The 17,022-nt window shown below is 37.9% G+C and overlaps 1 protein-coding gene across 1 annotated transcript in view; it reads right to left on the bottom strand.

Moving 5' to 3' along the window:
• LOC104506657 (STE20/SPS1-related proline-alanine-rich protein kinase-like) overlaps positions 1-17,022 on the bottom strand; it is a gene marked incomplete at its 5' end in the record, with an annotated part of 37,622 nt that overhangs the window by 15,407 nt on the left and 5,193 nt on the right. The window contains 2 exons of the mRNA XM_010147681.1: positions 2,229-2,297; positions 4,157-4,209. Coding sequence (XP_010145983.1) covers positions 2,229-2,297; positions 4,157-4,209 — 122 coding nt within the window. The remainder of the gene's footprint in view (positions 1-2,228; positions 2,298-4,156; positions 4,210-17,022) is intronic.

Here is a 17,022-nt window from a genome sequence, read left to right as displayed (position 1 = left end):
AGGAAGCTTTTGTTCTGACTGACAAAAAGATGTTCCTCTGGTTACTAAGTGGATGAATGGGTCTGGTTCCAAGACCAAAGACAGATATCCATCTACCAGTAGCCAATGTCTGGTGTATTTAAAAGTGAAGGTGCACCTTCCATGATGCTGAAGGTATTCACAGATATGGTTTGACAAAAATACCTAAAATAAAGGTACATTAATATAGTGAAGTGCAACTGCACTTTACTTGATGGCAAGGATATCAAGGCTTTTATTTAAACACTATTCAGGAAGGTAAGCATTTATACATACATATATATATATATAAACAGCAATTTAATAACTCTAAATACACCTGTAGGTCCTGAAATTTAAGCAAGGCCTCTAGAAAATTAACTATAGCCTAAGGCTTTGTTGAAATTATATGCCATTGTATACACCAGTGAAGTAGGATTGCAACTATGTGATTTTCAACAGGACTGTTGACATAATTTGAGTTTCTTTTATGGTATCAAAACTATAATAAAGCATTACTAGATGAATGTTTACTAGCTAATATACATCCACTGCATATACACACAGAGACATATTTCATCTCAAAGTGTCTTTTGAAAATATTCCAGATCTTTCATATGATTTAACACAGCTATTTTGGTACTGCACAAAAACACCTCCTCAGCCAGACACCAATGCCTACATGTAAGCTTCAATACTCAATCCCCTCTGCAAATGCCAACCCTAGTCTGTTTTTAAACTAAATTCTCCACACTGGTTCCCTTGATCTAGGGACCTCCTGTGAAATGATGCTACTGTCAATAAGAACAGAAACCAGTCAGTCGTAGCCAGATCTGAACAGGCAAGATGGGATTTCTGCTTCTCTGCTGAACTTATTGCTTATCAGAATGGAAATCTTCCTGGGAAGCCTCTGTTAAGTGAAGCAAATCCAGCAAGACTCAAAAGGTGAAGCATGTTAATGCTTAGCAGCAAATTCTATAAAAATTACACGTCAGCTGGTCCCGGTCCCTACTAACAGCTTCAGCTCGCATATGCCATGGCTGTACTATCCACAACAGCTTTTGCTGACTCCTATTCAAGGGTCCTTTCAGATGCTGTTACACCAACAAATTGTTGAGTTCTACATAGGCACAGGTATTTTCACCTTTCTTTTTTCTCCCAGCCTCTACACGTTCCAACAACCGTTAAATGAAACTACAGGAACAACTTTTATGACACTATCTTAGAACTTCGTTTTCATTCCTGTTATAGATGCTGAATTTCTGCATGCTTCAGCTGAAAAGTGAAAGGTAATTTATCAGCTGCTTTCAATCTGGAAGCTAATGGAATCTGGTGAAGAAGGTTAACCAAGCTCTTCTATACTAACTATTCCTCTTCCTATATAGGAAGATTTTAAACCTTTTAATTTTGAGTGAGCAAGGTTGCAAAATCATTTTACACAGAAAATTAGTTTTGTAAGCAGATTTACATTTTCAGCACCATCTGCTCTCTTATATGACCTATTGCTTTAAACTAAGGGACTGAAATATTTCTTAGGACTGTGCTGTTACAGTGAATTTCTAAAATTTGCAATAATCTGCTTGCATGCAAGTTGTTTTATTTCTTGCCCATATAACATTTAGCCATTTTTTCCAAAGCAAATCACAAACACATTCCATTATTTTCTTTTTTTTTCCTTTTTTTTTTAATTAAAGTAAAATTACATTTAACAGAACTTGTCTTTCAGTAAAACATGAAATCTGAAGTAATTTTCTAGGAAGATAACAATGTCCCCTGTTCTGATTATCTTATTTTTTTTACCACAGAAATAATATCTCTAGGGGCAACTTCCACAGATCCTGAGCTCCGGCTTGCTTCTACTTCCATGAACCCAAGCAGAATACTTACTAACTTCAGAGCTGCTAAAGCACACTTCACAAAATCCTACCGAAAAATCATTTTACTGTTAAAACAAAAAAATTAAGTTCACATAAAAATGATCACTGAATTGTAAACAATCCTTCAGGAGATCTATATTATATCATCCCTCTCAAACCACTGAAGAGTTCTGACTTCCAAAGCAATCCTTGGACTGGTATCAAAATCGGCTTACTGATTGAACTACGCATACATGAAAGCAAAATTAGGACAAAACGGATTTCATGAAAACTAGCATTAGACAAAACATTTTTCACATCCATTTAACACAAACTTATCATGAGAGTGTAATTGCAAACAAAAATGTAATTTACCTATAACTACATCGTGGCCATCAACCAGGCCTGCAGAGAACAGCTCCTGAGAAACGCCATCTGCTGTGTCTGTTCGAAAGGTGAAATGAGTACGTGTGAGAGCCCACAAAAACAACAAAAAGTATCAGTCATCCAATGCAATTTAACAAAAATATATTTTAGTTCTGAAACACCCATGGAGGCAGGCTTGAATTCAAAATCATCTTTTATAGGAGGAAAAAAAGATAATTATCAGCCTCTACACAGCAAATCGCATGAGGTGATTTTCATTGCAAACCCCCTACAGACTTCTCCTGGCCACTAGCCTTTCTCCTTTATTATCTAACAACATACTCCTATACAAGTATGGGAGTATCTTCACAACCAAGAAAATAAACTGTGCTTCGGTGTGGTCTACACCGTTTCCTTTATCCCCTCCTCTGTTCTGAATATCTAGAGAGAGACGTGCTATATGGGCTTTCTTGTTTGTTACCAGTGGGGCAAAGAAGTTATATGAACACTCATTATTTCGAGCTTTAAGCTCAAAATAATGTGACCCAGGAAATCAGAGCTTTGGATCAATTTGTCATCAATTGCTGTACCCAAGTGGGTTAATTCCCAAGTCCCTGTGACTAGCACTTGGTCCTGGATAAACATTTTATAAGGCTTAGAGGTAGAGCAGGAGCCAACAGCAGGAACAAGCCCAAATTCCAGCTAAATCTCAAGTGTAATATGGCCTCAATACCAAATATCTGCATGGAGGGCATGCTGTGAAGCAGTTACACCATTGCTTCATTTCCTCAAGAAACACACAGAGGTGAGAACCGATGTAACTGGCCTAGCAGCAATTTCTGGAGAGCTCTGAAGGCAAGAATCATAGTAATCTTTCTGGCTGCCTCAGTGACTGACTACTAGGAACAGGCCTGGTATACTTCACCACGTCACATCGTCAACTTTTTGACTAAATAACTCTTCTGACAAATGACAAAACCAGGGTGCTCTGTGCCCAATTAAGTAAGAGATCTCTTTCGTTATTAGCCATTGCCAAAATCAGTACGATACGCAGGCAAGCAACAGAGAGTACCTCCATGTACAGAACTACTGCACATGAAAGCGACTGTGATTTACAGGAAGAGAAACATCTCTTCCAACCTGGATACATTTTTAGGTGGAGGCTCTTTGAAGGCTATTCTAGATACAGTGAATACTGACTTCTGAGAAACATGAAATGTGTTCATAGTTCAAAGGGTTGCTAGGTAACATGGATGATACCTCCTTACCCAATGTATCAGCCTCGTGTGCATTTTACCCCAGTAATACTTGGGGGTTTTCCAACAGAATTAAGTTTTAAGAGTTCTCACATCTCTTAGCACTGGAAAGCCAGCACAGTTCTACAAGCATGCAGTACAGCTTCAAGTTTCCAATGCCAGAATTTCTCTCTGGTGATGATACCAAAGCTAGAGATTCAACTCAGCTTTCAGTTGAAGACAGCATTTGACAAATGATGTGCACTTCATACTTGCTAATGGACCTTCTTTTATTACAAAGGGAAAGAAACTCAAATATTACCACCATCACCACAGACACCTTCATGGCAACTATATTGCATTTCCTACTATTTCAACTCCTATTTCCAAATTTGAAAATGGAAATTCCAAAGCTGTAAACATTGTTATGCAAGATCTTATATGCCATATAGATCACTTCAATAAGACATGAAATTGATAAAGTACACTGTTAATCAAATTTTCTAACATACAGCTTACATTATCCAACCTTACCACTAGAATTTATGTACATCTGCTATTCTTGTTCAAGTGAAGTTCAGTATAAAGCTCTGCACAGTAGAAAATATTCCAGAGAGGTAATTTGTATTAACCACAAGAGTAATCAATTTCTGAAATACCTTTTTGAAGAACAGAATAATAATTCAGTTGAAGGAGCCTTACCTCTACCTGGAGTAAACTCAAACCGTATGTCATTAAGTTCTTTCCTGGAGTTCCTGAAAAACATTTGGTGTATACATTAAAATTTAATGAAGAACAGAAAACTATTCAGTTCCTACACCCAAAGAATACCTATGGCATTGACAATCGCATTTTTGTAGTCTGAATCTCCTCAACTTGAAAAACTCTGCTGTCCCAAAGCACACAGACATGTGAGACTCCACTGCCTATTCATGGCAGTATTTGGGGGAAAACTAGCAGAAAGATATACTTAAGTTGAAAAGTGCCTTAGGTAACCTAAAGGATAAAATAAAGTCCTCTGATAAATATTTTCCTTTTCACCTTTGAAAGACACTCTGCCATACTGACTCTACTTGTTCAACATACTCTGAATCCTTTGTATTATCCCTTCTTCTCCTAGGGTAACAAAATACTCACTTGGACTTACAGCTCCCTCTCTGAGATCACATCTATACAGACATGCTCGTTTAAGAGACGAAGTATCTAGTAAACGTTAAATGCTGAAAAGCAGCATTTGATGAAGTGATTATAAATCTGTTCTGAAACGAGTAACTTCTTTCACTGACCACGATTGTTTCAGCAGCGAGGTCCTATCTACACATAAAATAAGCAGCAGAGTGTGAAAGCCAAATGTTTTCTGCCTTCCCGTTTGCCACAAAGAGCGCTTTAACCAGTTCAGCGTATGACACAGTCATAAGGGACTTAATACCTACATTAAAGAATTCTTTTACACTATCATACTGTGCTCCAAACCTCCATTCCTTGCACATTTCCAGCTCCAGTTTTAGTTAATAATTTCTACCATCAATAAAACATTAGCCTCTTTGCAAAATAGACGTCCATCTCATTTTTGGAAATAGCAAGCTGACTGAGCATAGGGATGAACTTAATTGCTACAGCACACTCTTTTTCCAATGAATAGCTCAATTCACTTGAAAAGCTAATAGCAACAGAATGTGTTTCGCGGTCCATTATTCTTCTCCTCAGCAAGAAAACTGTACGCAAGCTCATATTTCAGCGTACCAGGCCATGAAGTCTTGCTGTGGGAGAACTAAATCTAATAGGCAGGCACACTCAGCTGTGACTTACAGCTATTATCACTTGCTAAATACTTATAAAAATATTACAAAGTCAAAAAACAGCAACATGCAGGAATACAAAAACACAATGATTGGCAACACAGACAAAAGCAAGATAGCAAACCCTGAAAAATAAGTATGCCACATGCAGTGCTTAAAATGAAAAGTAGTCATTTACAGAATATACTGAATGCTTCAAAGCTAAGGAGTTTCAGGTTCCCAAAATTCTATTCTAAATAAAGTAACTGTGGGAGCTTCAGATCACTGATATGAAGCTGCAGATACTGCAGCTAGCCAGGTACAGATTTACAGGGCTCATTTACTCCTGTTGGAGAAATCTGCTGCCATTATACAGAATATTGCAGTGCCTGTTTTTATTCAACAGAGTATCAGTACGAATCTCAATTCTTTATTCCCCCCCAGCAAAACCTGGATGGCTTTTCTATTAAAACTAAATAAATAATCAACAAATGACCCATCTCCAAGTTCCTTTTTGTCAATCTACTTTGCTTTGCTGAAATGCATTATATCTAACAAGCTTGTGAAAAATGATGCTGTCCAAAAAAGGGAGTCACACAGAAATTTAATTAAATAAGGTATGTTTTACCTTAAATTAAGGTATTTACCTTAAATAAGGTATGTTTTGACTGAATGTGGGATGCAGCTCAGATTTAGATACTCATTTCTCGCACACACTTTTGCTGCTTCAAATCAAGGGAATACTTTATCTCACACCTTTGCGGAGGTAAAACAAAGTTTTGCTTCTTATTAGCAGCTATACTGAATTGTTCCAGTCTCCATATCTTTTCACACACAAACACTAAAACCAGCTGAGAAGTAAAGTTGTATATTTTGCACTCTTACAGTTATCTATATAGAAACTAATACATTAGGTTCTCAGATTATATCTTTCCACAGACCAGAAGTAAGTAAGACCAGATGTAAGTAGAGCATCCACCATATAAAAAGGCACTAAGTAATTATGAACTCTCATGAAAATTAACCAGCTTCCTAACAGACTGATAGAGCAATGTGAAAGACCAGACTCTTTTCTCAAGCAGGATACAAATGGGGTGTATTTTAACTTGTCTCCAAATTGGAGAATGTCACAAATAGAAAGTTACTAAGTCAAATTTGTGTATTTAAGTGAAGGTGAAAATTTAGGCTATATATACATATATATAATATTTAGAACATATATATATATATGTATTCAGCCATCCAACTTTGCTATCTGGAAATGTTACACTCTGAACTATTTTGAACTTAGGAAGCTACTGCTTTCTTTTAATGGTACACTAGTACTCAGGAAAGCAAAACAAAGGAAGTTTGGCAAGATTAATTTGCTAGAAGCCTGTAAGTGCTTTTGCTTATGGTTCCATTACCTTCCAGACATTTATTGATTTCCATAAATTATTTATTCCATTATATATTCCATCAAAATAGCAGATGCACTCGAGTTCTCCCCTAAAAGCTGCTCATGCTCTTCTCCAGTCTTCAGACACTTCTCTGGTTCTAGTTTAGTGTCACTGTTACTGCAAATTAGTTTCCTAGTTCCCTTGATACACTTTGGTGACAACTGTTTGGACTTGTTGATTTATCTGCAGGCAGAGTTTCCAAGCAGCATTTCATTTGTTCCATTGGAGTTCTCTTTTTACTTACATCCATTACACTCTTATCATGCAGCAGCACACATAGACTTTATTTCTGCTAAATAGAAATAGAATTTGCAGAAAGGCACTTAGTATCTTTGTGATTAATAATTTTATCTTCTTCATCATTTCTTAATGGTCCCTAGTTTAATGCATTTGTGAAAAAGTTGTTTCTATTTTAAAATGCAAACTCACCTTTTTGCCATAATACCTCTTATTTGCTCCTTGCTCTGTGCCATTACAGAAAAATATACCATTATTATCATGGATAAAAACAGACTTCTCTTTCTAGAAGTAGTAAATTTTAAATACTTTTGTACATTTTAAGACACTACAGTTTATTAATTTCCTGCAGGTTGTTTTTCATTATGGAGTCACCTACAACAGGAGGAATTCTGGGAACTGCTTTGAATAAGGATGACACCAAAGCACGCCATGCTAAGATGTTTTGGGAGCGACCTTATTTGCAAGGTACTTTCAGAATTTAAAACTTTATGAAAGCATATTTTACAAATCTTCAATATGATTTCCTCTTCATCAGGACACTTGATGTGCACACCAGGATTGCTAGACCTGATTTTCTACGGAATAATGCTTCCTCAAAGAACCAGAAAGAGCGCATGGGCCAACTTCATCATGTAACTTCCTGCCTATAAATTTAGGCCATCCTGTCATTAGGACATGAAACAAAGATGCTCTGTTTTGAAGGAAATGATTTGTAGAACAATACTGGTATTTATAAAAATTAGGATTAAACAATAAACAAGTTATGCAGCTGTTCAGATGGACATGTTTCTACCGAAAAAATCCTAAAGCATGAAGGAGATTTCACAGATTCGCATTTAAAGACAAAGCCTTTCAAATAACTACCTAATGATAGCGTAATTCCTGCTATAGCCAATTAACTATGTTCCACATGCTTGATAAAAGATCTACATTGTTGAGATAGGAAATCATGTTTGTGTAATGATGCAACTGTAAATCGGAGACATTGAATGTCATTATTTCTGTCTTTAAATGCAGAATATCTGTCATCTAAGTGAGATTCAAGAAAATTAGGTGCCTTGCAATTAAACTTAAGGTCTAAATCATGCTGGGATAGCTTGGTTATGTATCAAACAGCAGATTTTCATTCTTTTTTTGCTACTACTTTTACACACACACACAAATTTATCTCCATCACCACCTGTTCCATCACTCTGCCATGTAGACAGTGAGCATTGCCTAGATTACACTACAGGCACTCTAGACACCCATGCTTTCAATCAATGGTGATGTACCTCTGCTGGCATTTCACAAGTACATCCCCTTCCACGAAACTTTATTTCTTTTCTTAATCAGATGCTACTTTTTAGTTCAACTGTTTAATTATCCTTCCCCATCCCTCCAATAGAAAGCCAATCCAAAATCTTAATTTTGATCATCCCCATTCTTGTCCACTTACAAATGTGATCTTAACCTACCTAAAAGTACGCTGCTCTAGTGGATGCTAACCATTCTTTTCATTAGTATACCATTTTTCTGTATTATGGTTATCCAGTCTAACAAGTACAGGAATATTCTCTACTATTTCTAGGGACTGATGAGTGGAAGCAGCAAAAGACAGAGCTCTCCTGGAGCAACGCGTATTCACTCTTATTAGCCCATTTCCTCAGCAGTGAACCTACTTTATCGGATCCCAACACAGAGATGCTGCGACTCTGGCCTGGGGCACATTCTACCTCCTCTTTCACTTATCTTTCTGTATTTCTGCATGATTAAAATTAAGAATATATATATGAAAGAAGATATATATATATCTATCTTCTAGCTATACAGATAAGGAGGTAAGAAGATATACACATATACATAGGTGTATCCTCCTCCTTCTTTTTTTTTCCTGAGCTCCAGTTGAACGTGGAGGACATCACCAGTCAAGGAGAAGTAAGTGAAAACATTTAAAAAAAAACCCAAACAAACACACAAACCCAAAAAAAAAAAAAAAGGCAAAAGCTGTGCCTGGTACAATCAACAAAACACAAGCTCTGCCCAGGTACGGGCCTTTGGTTTGCCCGTGTGGGGACAGGGTTAAGAGGCCAGAGCCCCTGCACCATTTATAAAGAACACGTTGCCTGGTAAAAGGGACACTCCCTGCGCTTTCAGGGTCTGACCATCACTGAGGGCGGCCACAGTCCAATTAACCAAATTGTAAGCAGAAAAGCATTCTTAGAAGAAAGTCTGAAGAACACTTATTTATTCCATCCAATTTTCAGATAATGACTAGATGCAACTCAGGAACAGAACTGATCTACATGTTAAAATCTGCATCAAGTGTGTGCTCCCTAAAATTTAAATTTTGTCAATGGTTATTTCGGTCAAACCCTAATAGGTCTGGCTAGTGGAAGAGATAAAAGCAGATTATGTATTCTTCTCTGGAACCAGAAATAAATTAGAATTCAACTACAAGCATAGAAACATTATGAAGAATGGCACCATGTGTATAACGCATGGTGCCACATAACACCCTTCACTAACCAGCCTTTCTTCTTCCCATACACCTACGAGCCCTATTCCCACCAGAACAGAATTTCTCCCACCATCAGGGACTAGTGACACTGGCCAAGTGTAAGTCAGTGTGCTTTAATAAGAAACACACACCAAAAATAAACATCACACTTATACAAAGTTTAGGTCTCACAGATGTTCCTCTCCTCCAAAATTTTAACTACACTGAAACTACTATGAAAGCAAACTAACTTAGAATAGAAAAATCAAGACAACGAAGCTTAAGAAAAAAGGGCAAGCAGTATGGTATTTGCACTGCCTCACTGCAGCTGCTGATGTAATTAAAACCACAGAAGCATTGAAATGACTTGCTCATTTAAACTGCAGAGAAAGCAGAAGCTCACATCAAAATAGAGTGGACTAATCAGAGTGATAGGTAGGTTACACACCCTAGAGCTCTACTCATCCAATTTTCATTCTACATCTCTGGGGCAAGATCTTTTTGTGTACAATGCGAAAGTATAATTAGGGGAAAACCACAAAAGTCTAGGGTTTGTAGGTTTTTTTAAAGAAATTTTGCTTCCATTTTTTTCCTTGCTATTCAAATGCTGGAGGGACAAATGTTATTTGGCCACACCAAATGTTATTCATATTCAAAAGGTCATCTTCCTTCTCACAATAACTTGTCACCTATTTTTCACTTTCACGTGCCTAAGGCATAACGCACAAGTTAGACACAGTTCCTTTTGTGACCCAGCTTTTACAGCATTAGTTTATTCCATAAGTGTTGTATTTTTCAGCCAATGCCCTGTATTACACATGGATAAAACTGGTCTCAGTAGCAGTGAAAAGAGAGGAAGACAATACCAGTCCATGAAAACAACTGGGAGTTAACTTTCTCAGTGGGCAATAATTTACTGTTGTTTCTTTGATTTTGCTTTGGGTTTTGGTTTTTTTATGGCCAACTTCACTTTGTGGCCAGCTATAAAGCATGATTCAAGGAAAATCCTGAATAAGTGATGCAGTACCTCTTTTTAAGTATTGTCTATTAAATAGCCTGTACTGAAGATAAAGAGTACCTATTTCTAATTTCAGTTTTGATTAATCAAAAATATGTTTCAACTGTATTTACAGAACACAGTTAACATACACAAAACAGCGAAACGCAACTGGTACTTTCAGGATTGCAAAGAGGCTACAGGAGAAGAATCTTTGAAAGTGAATGTGTCCACTGGTCGCAAATTCAAGGTTTGACCTGGTATTTAAACCTTCTGTGCCTTTACTTTTCTTACCTTGCAGATTTCTTATGCTTCAGCGGTGGGAATTTATCCATTCAGATAGGGCAGGGAAAGCAGGAACCTCCTCCTACCCCCTGCAAAAACCACAGCTCACTTCTGCTCTGCTCCCTCCCCTCCCTTTTTATTCTGAAGTCATGGTACCTTGCACGCAGCAGAACCAAGACAGTAATAGAGGAAGTCTGTTTATTAAAGTAATTTTGTGAATCAGAACTTTAAAGCTCCTGTGGGATCACATAAACACAACAGAAGAATGCATTCACTGTAAAGAAGCATTAGCCTCCTGAGGATTCACCACATGTTTATGTAAAACCCTTTCTCTAACACTTCCATGTTCAGTTGTCATTTACCAATCTATGTCCAGCCTCCTCTGTCTCTGGAATGAGACAACAGTTACCTCTTAAAGACCTACCATCTGTATGCCACTTACTGTGTGGCAGGAAAGGCAAGTGTACATTACAAAAAGCAGCCACCAAGTGAATTGTTAAGGTCACAGTTACATCAGCCAAGATCACTATCCACAGCTCCAGGGTAGACAACAGCTCCTCCAGCATGAAATGGATTTACAACAGTTCTGTCCATAGCAGACCAGTCCCAAGTTGCTTAAGATTAGAGAAATTAGGGTGCTTTCAGTCTAGTAAAAATGGATCAGATGTGATAGTAAAACTAAGAAAATGCACAAGCTGTACAATAGAAGAAACACAAGAAAAATACCTGATACACGCAAGTACCACTAGGCAAGTCTGCAAAACCATATTCATCCTTTTAGAAGTGAGATAAGAACATTAAGTCCTTCCTCTCCATCTACTGGTTTACAGCCCCAAGTCATCATTCCTTGATATAAAGGTGTTAGAACTAGAGACATTTTAGATGTATCTGTACCTAAACATGCTTTTAAAGAGGGTCTTCTCTCTTTCTGCAGCTGCTGATGCCTGAAGCTAAATCAAGAGAACATTATAAGTCTTTCGATTTCATTGTTATATTCATTCCCACCTAAGTCAAACAGCAAACTCTGGAACAAACAATATTTTTTTTTACCTCAGTTCTTAGTGACCAATTTCTCAGCATAGGCAGTGAAAAACAGTATTCACTTGCATCATCTTTTCTGAAGCTCATACTTCCTAGCTCTCATTATCAGCAGGTGGAAACAATTTAGACAGAGGTATCAGTTTTGTTGCTGCAGAGAGGGCAAGATTAACCTTAAATTTTACCCTAAAATTATTCCTGAATTAGCATAGAAGTTTGGTTTTGGTTTTATTTTTTGCTGTTGTTGTTGGTTTTGTATGGTTGTTTTTTTTTTTTTAAAGCAGTAGTAAAGATTTAACCAGTAGTAAAGATATTTAACCCGAATTAAATTCTGAATTATCAAAATTTAAATCAGTTAACAGTTGGCCATTAACATATATGCCATTAATACAAATAAAATCACTTTTAAGACTGAGGTCATTTCAAGCTTTAAACTATTTCTTTTGAAATAAAAGAGGTTGAGGGTGGTGTTTGGGTTTCTTTGTTGGTTTTTTGTTCCCCCTCTTCTTCTTTCTTTTGTAAATAACACAATATAAAGTCATAATGGAATAAAAAAGTTTCAGTGATTTTAAAATTTCAGTATCAGCAACATCCCCAAATAATTGCCTACTTAATTTACAAACACAGCTATTCAGGTTAAATGCCTAATTCCTTGCCATCTAAATATTTAGACATACATGTCTTCTTGATAACCTAAATTTAATAAGCAGAAACAATATATTGATTCCTTGCCTCAATAATTATCAATTTTGCATACAAAAGTTGTTTTGATAAACAAATACACCAGTTCTCTATTAAATAAGTGATGGTGTAGCAATTGCATCCAGGATTATTTAGGTCATAATTAAAATAAATTTATAAATGTTTAATTTATTTTCAATATAAATACAGCAAGGCAGAGAAGCATCCTTAAGTAGTGAATAAGAAATGCATAATTTACCATTTTTAAAGAGCAATCTCTGAAGGAAATAATAGAGGTCCAAACAGAAAACAGGATTAGAATCAATAGCTTAATCAAGGGTTCCCCTTTACTGATTTCAGTCATGATTTGATCATGATTAAACAGGTTATTTAAATCAAGTCTTCAGGCTGTGAAAATAAAAAATCAGATCAGGAACCATGATCATACACCTCCCTGATTCCCAGGGCAGTGCCTTAGAGGTGATGGCAGAGTAAAATACAGGACAGTACTCAATACTGTAATCACAGGTACACAAAATTTCAAGAATTCTACAAACAGTTGTGTTTATGATGTTTGTTACTGGATCAATTCCCAGCTTATAGAGAAGTTCTGCTACTTTCCAGTTGTAAATCTACCAGACATCTGGGAGGTTTTGGATTTTGTCATTAAACACACTGGAGAACAGAAGCCATTCTAAATGCAAAAATCATGAGAAATACCTGCCCCTGGGGAAGGATACACATCAGCTCCACTTCTTACAACAGAGGTTGGAACAATCCATCCATCATCCCTGGCTGCCTTCAAGGCCAGGCTGGATGAGGCTTTGAGCAACCTGGTGTAGTGGAAGGTGTCCCTGCCCATGGCAGGGGGGTTGGAACTAGATGATCTTTAAGGTCCCTTCCAACCCAAACCATTCTGTGATTCTATGATTTTATGATATAAGTTTTATAAGATACAAAAAAAAAAAAAAAAAGAATTAAAAAAAAGAAGGAATCAAGAACTCTGGGTTATGGACCTGAGCCAAATATCAAGCTCACTCTACCTCTAGCCAGAAGAGATTTTACTGGTTTGCTTGCTTATAAGGGTTTTTTTCCCTCTCCTAAAAAACCTAAGCCTCAAACTTAAAACATTAACAACGTGACAGTAGCTCTACTAGGTGCCTCCATCCAAGGACATACTTTCTGCAACTTTACATGTAACGAATTTGGTAAGAAATAGGTCAAAAAACCAGGCATACATGAAAGCAGGAAGATTAGATCTTGAGCTTCAGCTGAGACTACCTTATCACCTATGTTCTGGCATGCAGACGAAATCACATTTCACTTAAGTCCAACAACTCTCCTGCTGTAGCCCAATACAGACAACTGCCTGTGTAATCTTAACAATTACTCCTTGGACTTGCCATTCTGAATCGTCTGGCTCCCCAGAAGATATATTCCCAAGAAAGGATCAACCAATACACAGTTTCAAAGTGTGATCCACCAGCCAAAGAAATGTTTTTGTAAGAAATACAGACATGCACAAACGTTTATGTGTAAATAACACAGAGTGCCGTTGCATACAATTCTGTCTTAGCATTTTCTCCACACACCGTTTTCAGGAAGATAGGCAACAACAGAGCAGAAGTATCCCATTTGCCAGTACAGCAGGTAAAAATCTCCCATTTGCCCCTTTTGATCTTCCACAGGCTTAATTCATCCAGTGTGCAGGAACTGTATTAAATTAGGTCCTGGGACATTCCAAATTACCGTCAGTAAATTATCTTCCTGTCATAGGAGCTAATTTAACCATCTTAGGTTGCGTCAGATAATTTGCAATTCTTAACTATTAACCATTAACAAGACTCCTAATTCAAAACGAGACATCTCTGTTATTAATCTAAATAGTCAAACCCTGTGACACTGACCTTCCCAAATCTGTAACTGTAACAACTTAGCGGTTAGACTGGACATTTAAAATCAAAAGTAGTAATTCCTCACCACTCCCTTTTCTCGGTGCATGAACAGTCGTATTGGAGGACTAAATCAGAGACAACCACAGCGTTCCTGCCAGGGTCCACTGTCAAGACAGTGTGCACAGCCCCACAGGAGAAAATTCGGATTACAGATTTCCTTCCTCCCTTCTCCCAAACTCCTCTTCCTCTGCGAGGCTGAAGAAAAAGAAGCATCAGTGTTTCCACAGAACGACTGCTCAGACAGTCTGGGTCAGATTTTCACACCATGGCAACAGATCAAGCAACAACTGAAAACCAGTATTTTCAGTTCATTCCAAAATTTAAGCACAGCCTCTTAATTAAACGAGCTTTAAAATCCTAATGGTCTGTATTAAGTATTTAATACCAGAGCCTTTCAAAAGCTTTACATGGAATTACCTAACAGACGCTGCTGCTAATTTCACCTATGGGACAACAACCTCCAAGACACAGCAGTGGGAAAAGATGGAAAATAAATTGGAAATTGTCCTCTCCAAATAAAGAAGCAACTCTGACAGTAGAAAATATTTTTACAGGTTAATCCCACTGAGAAAACTACTAAAACAAAAAGGTATTAAATACAAGTTAAGGACAGAAAAATCAGATACTCAAGTTGGAAACCATCCAGCCAACAGAGTTAAATACCAGCACTTGTACAGTGTTCCATGGGATTCTTTAAAGATTATTTCAGCATGTGAGCTGTGTTTCTCATCCACAACAAGGAATTTGCACTAAACAGACACTGATGTTGATTTGGCATTCAAACATCTGAATGAGTTCAACCCTGCTTTGCTTGGGTTAAAATAACAGAACCTGACCGTCCAGTAAAAGAAATACCGAAATGCATTCATTCCTCCACCAGAATCCCTCCTTTGGGAAGATAATTTTTAATTTTTATGGGTACCATTAACCTTTTTTGGAACACACTACTAGGAAAAAAATGCAAAACTGTCATCTAAAATTTGATGGGTTTTGGTGTAGCATAGTCCCATTGTAAAAGAGGAAAAAAAACCCAAGTCAGAGGAGCACTTACTCCCCCCTCCCTGCTCCTATTGAAGGTTGCTCATCTCCCTAGGCTTTGCACTGTCACAGATCTTCAGGCACTACAAACTTTCTGGCCCACACTCCCAAACCTCTGATTGTTTCTACCCATCAGGCTCTAAATGCCAACTTGGACTGCATCCAGAGCAGCGTGACCAGCAGGTCAAGGGAGGGGATTCTCCCCCTCTACTCTGCTCTCGTGAGACCCCACCTGGAGTGCTGTGTCCAGCTGTGGGGCTCCCAGTATCAGAAGGATATTGACTGGTTGGAGTGAGTCCAGAGGAGGCCATGGAGATGCTCAGAGGGCTGGAGCACCTCTCCTGTGGGGACAGGCTGAGTGAGTTGGGCTTGTTCAGCCTGGAGAAGAGAAGGCTCCGGGGAGACCTTATTGTGGCCTTTGAATACTTAAAGGAAACGTATAAAAAAGATGGGGACAGACTTTTTAATAGGGGCTGTTGCAATAGGACAGGGGGTAATGGTTTTAAACTAAAAGAGGGTAGATTTAGACTAGATGGAAGGGAGAAATTTTTTACAAGGGGGGTGGTGAAACACCACAGCAGGTTGCCCAGAGAGGTAACACACGCCCCATCCCTGGAAACATTCAAGGTCTTGTTGGACAGGGCTCTGAGCAACGTGATCTAGTTAGTGGAAGCTGCCCCTGCTCACTGCAGGGGGTGTTGAATTAGATGATCTTTAAGGTGCCTTCCAACCTAAACTATTCTATGATTCTAAATGTTTGCATCAACTTCCATCACAAACTCCCTGCAACCAAGGCAGTTTCCCACCCAAAGACTCAGCAGTACTGTAAGTGCCATCAGAGTTTTCTCTCCACCATCCTTTCTTGCCTGCAGATCCTGGGGAAATGCCTTCTGCCCTCAGGTCCTATCCCAGCCAGCCTCCATCACACAGGAAGGGCTCATTCCCCTCTGAGATGCTGTCCTTGTGCTGTCACGTTACCCCATGGCCCCTCCCTGGGGAAGCAAAATGAAAGCAATGAAGAGATGAGACCTTCTTGAGCCTTCTCTTTATATGTTAACTTCTCTTCCCCTCGTCCTCACCCCATCAGTCAATGCATTCCTCTTGTATTTTGATGGCATTTACATTTTTACTCACATCAGTACTGAACAAGTTTTTTTAAACACTAATTCTCAGCATCTAAAACAGTGTGTTCTGAACTCATCAAGCTACTGCAGTTTATATAATTTGATTGCCTCAAGTGAGTTATTTTAAAAGAAAAAGCTTCCAACATTTTGGATGATATACTGAGCTTTGAGTCTTCAAGCCTGGCACCTAATGTTCACAATGTTTATCTGAATATCAAGCCATACTTTAAAAGCTATATAATAGTAGTAGATGAAGCATCACAGGAAATTGTTTCTACCCTCATACTGTAGCTAACTTGCTCCATAATAATATGGTCCACAACCTACGGTTCATCTTAACAAATCCCATAAAAACCCTCTGATGTTCTCACGTCTCTATCAAGTGTGTGACTTAATGATCAATTCAGCAAAAGACATAATGGAATAGTTTAAAATCTGCAGTGGAGGTGGATAAATGCAGAAACCCATGAGGATATTAGATGTTTACCACCTTAAAATTCTAAGGGAATGCTGC

The sequence above is a fragment of the Eurypyga helias genome, unplaced genomic scaffold, assembly GCF_000690775.1.
Source record: "Eurypyga helias isolate BGI_N326 unplaced genomic scaffold, ASM69077v1 scaffold15862, whole genome shotgun sequence".
NCBI classification, from domain to species: Eukaryota; Metazoa; Chordata; class Aves; order Eurypygiformes; family Eurypygidae; genus Eurypyga; species Eurypyga helias.
The sequence above is the reverse complement of the archived record's forward strand: the minus strand, read 5'-3'. Positions and strand labels throughout refer to the sequence as shown.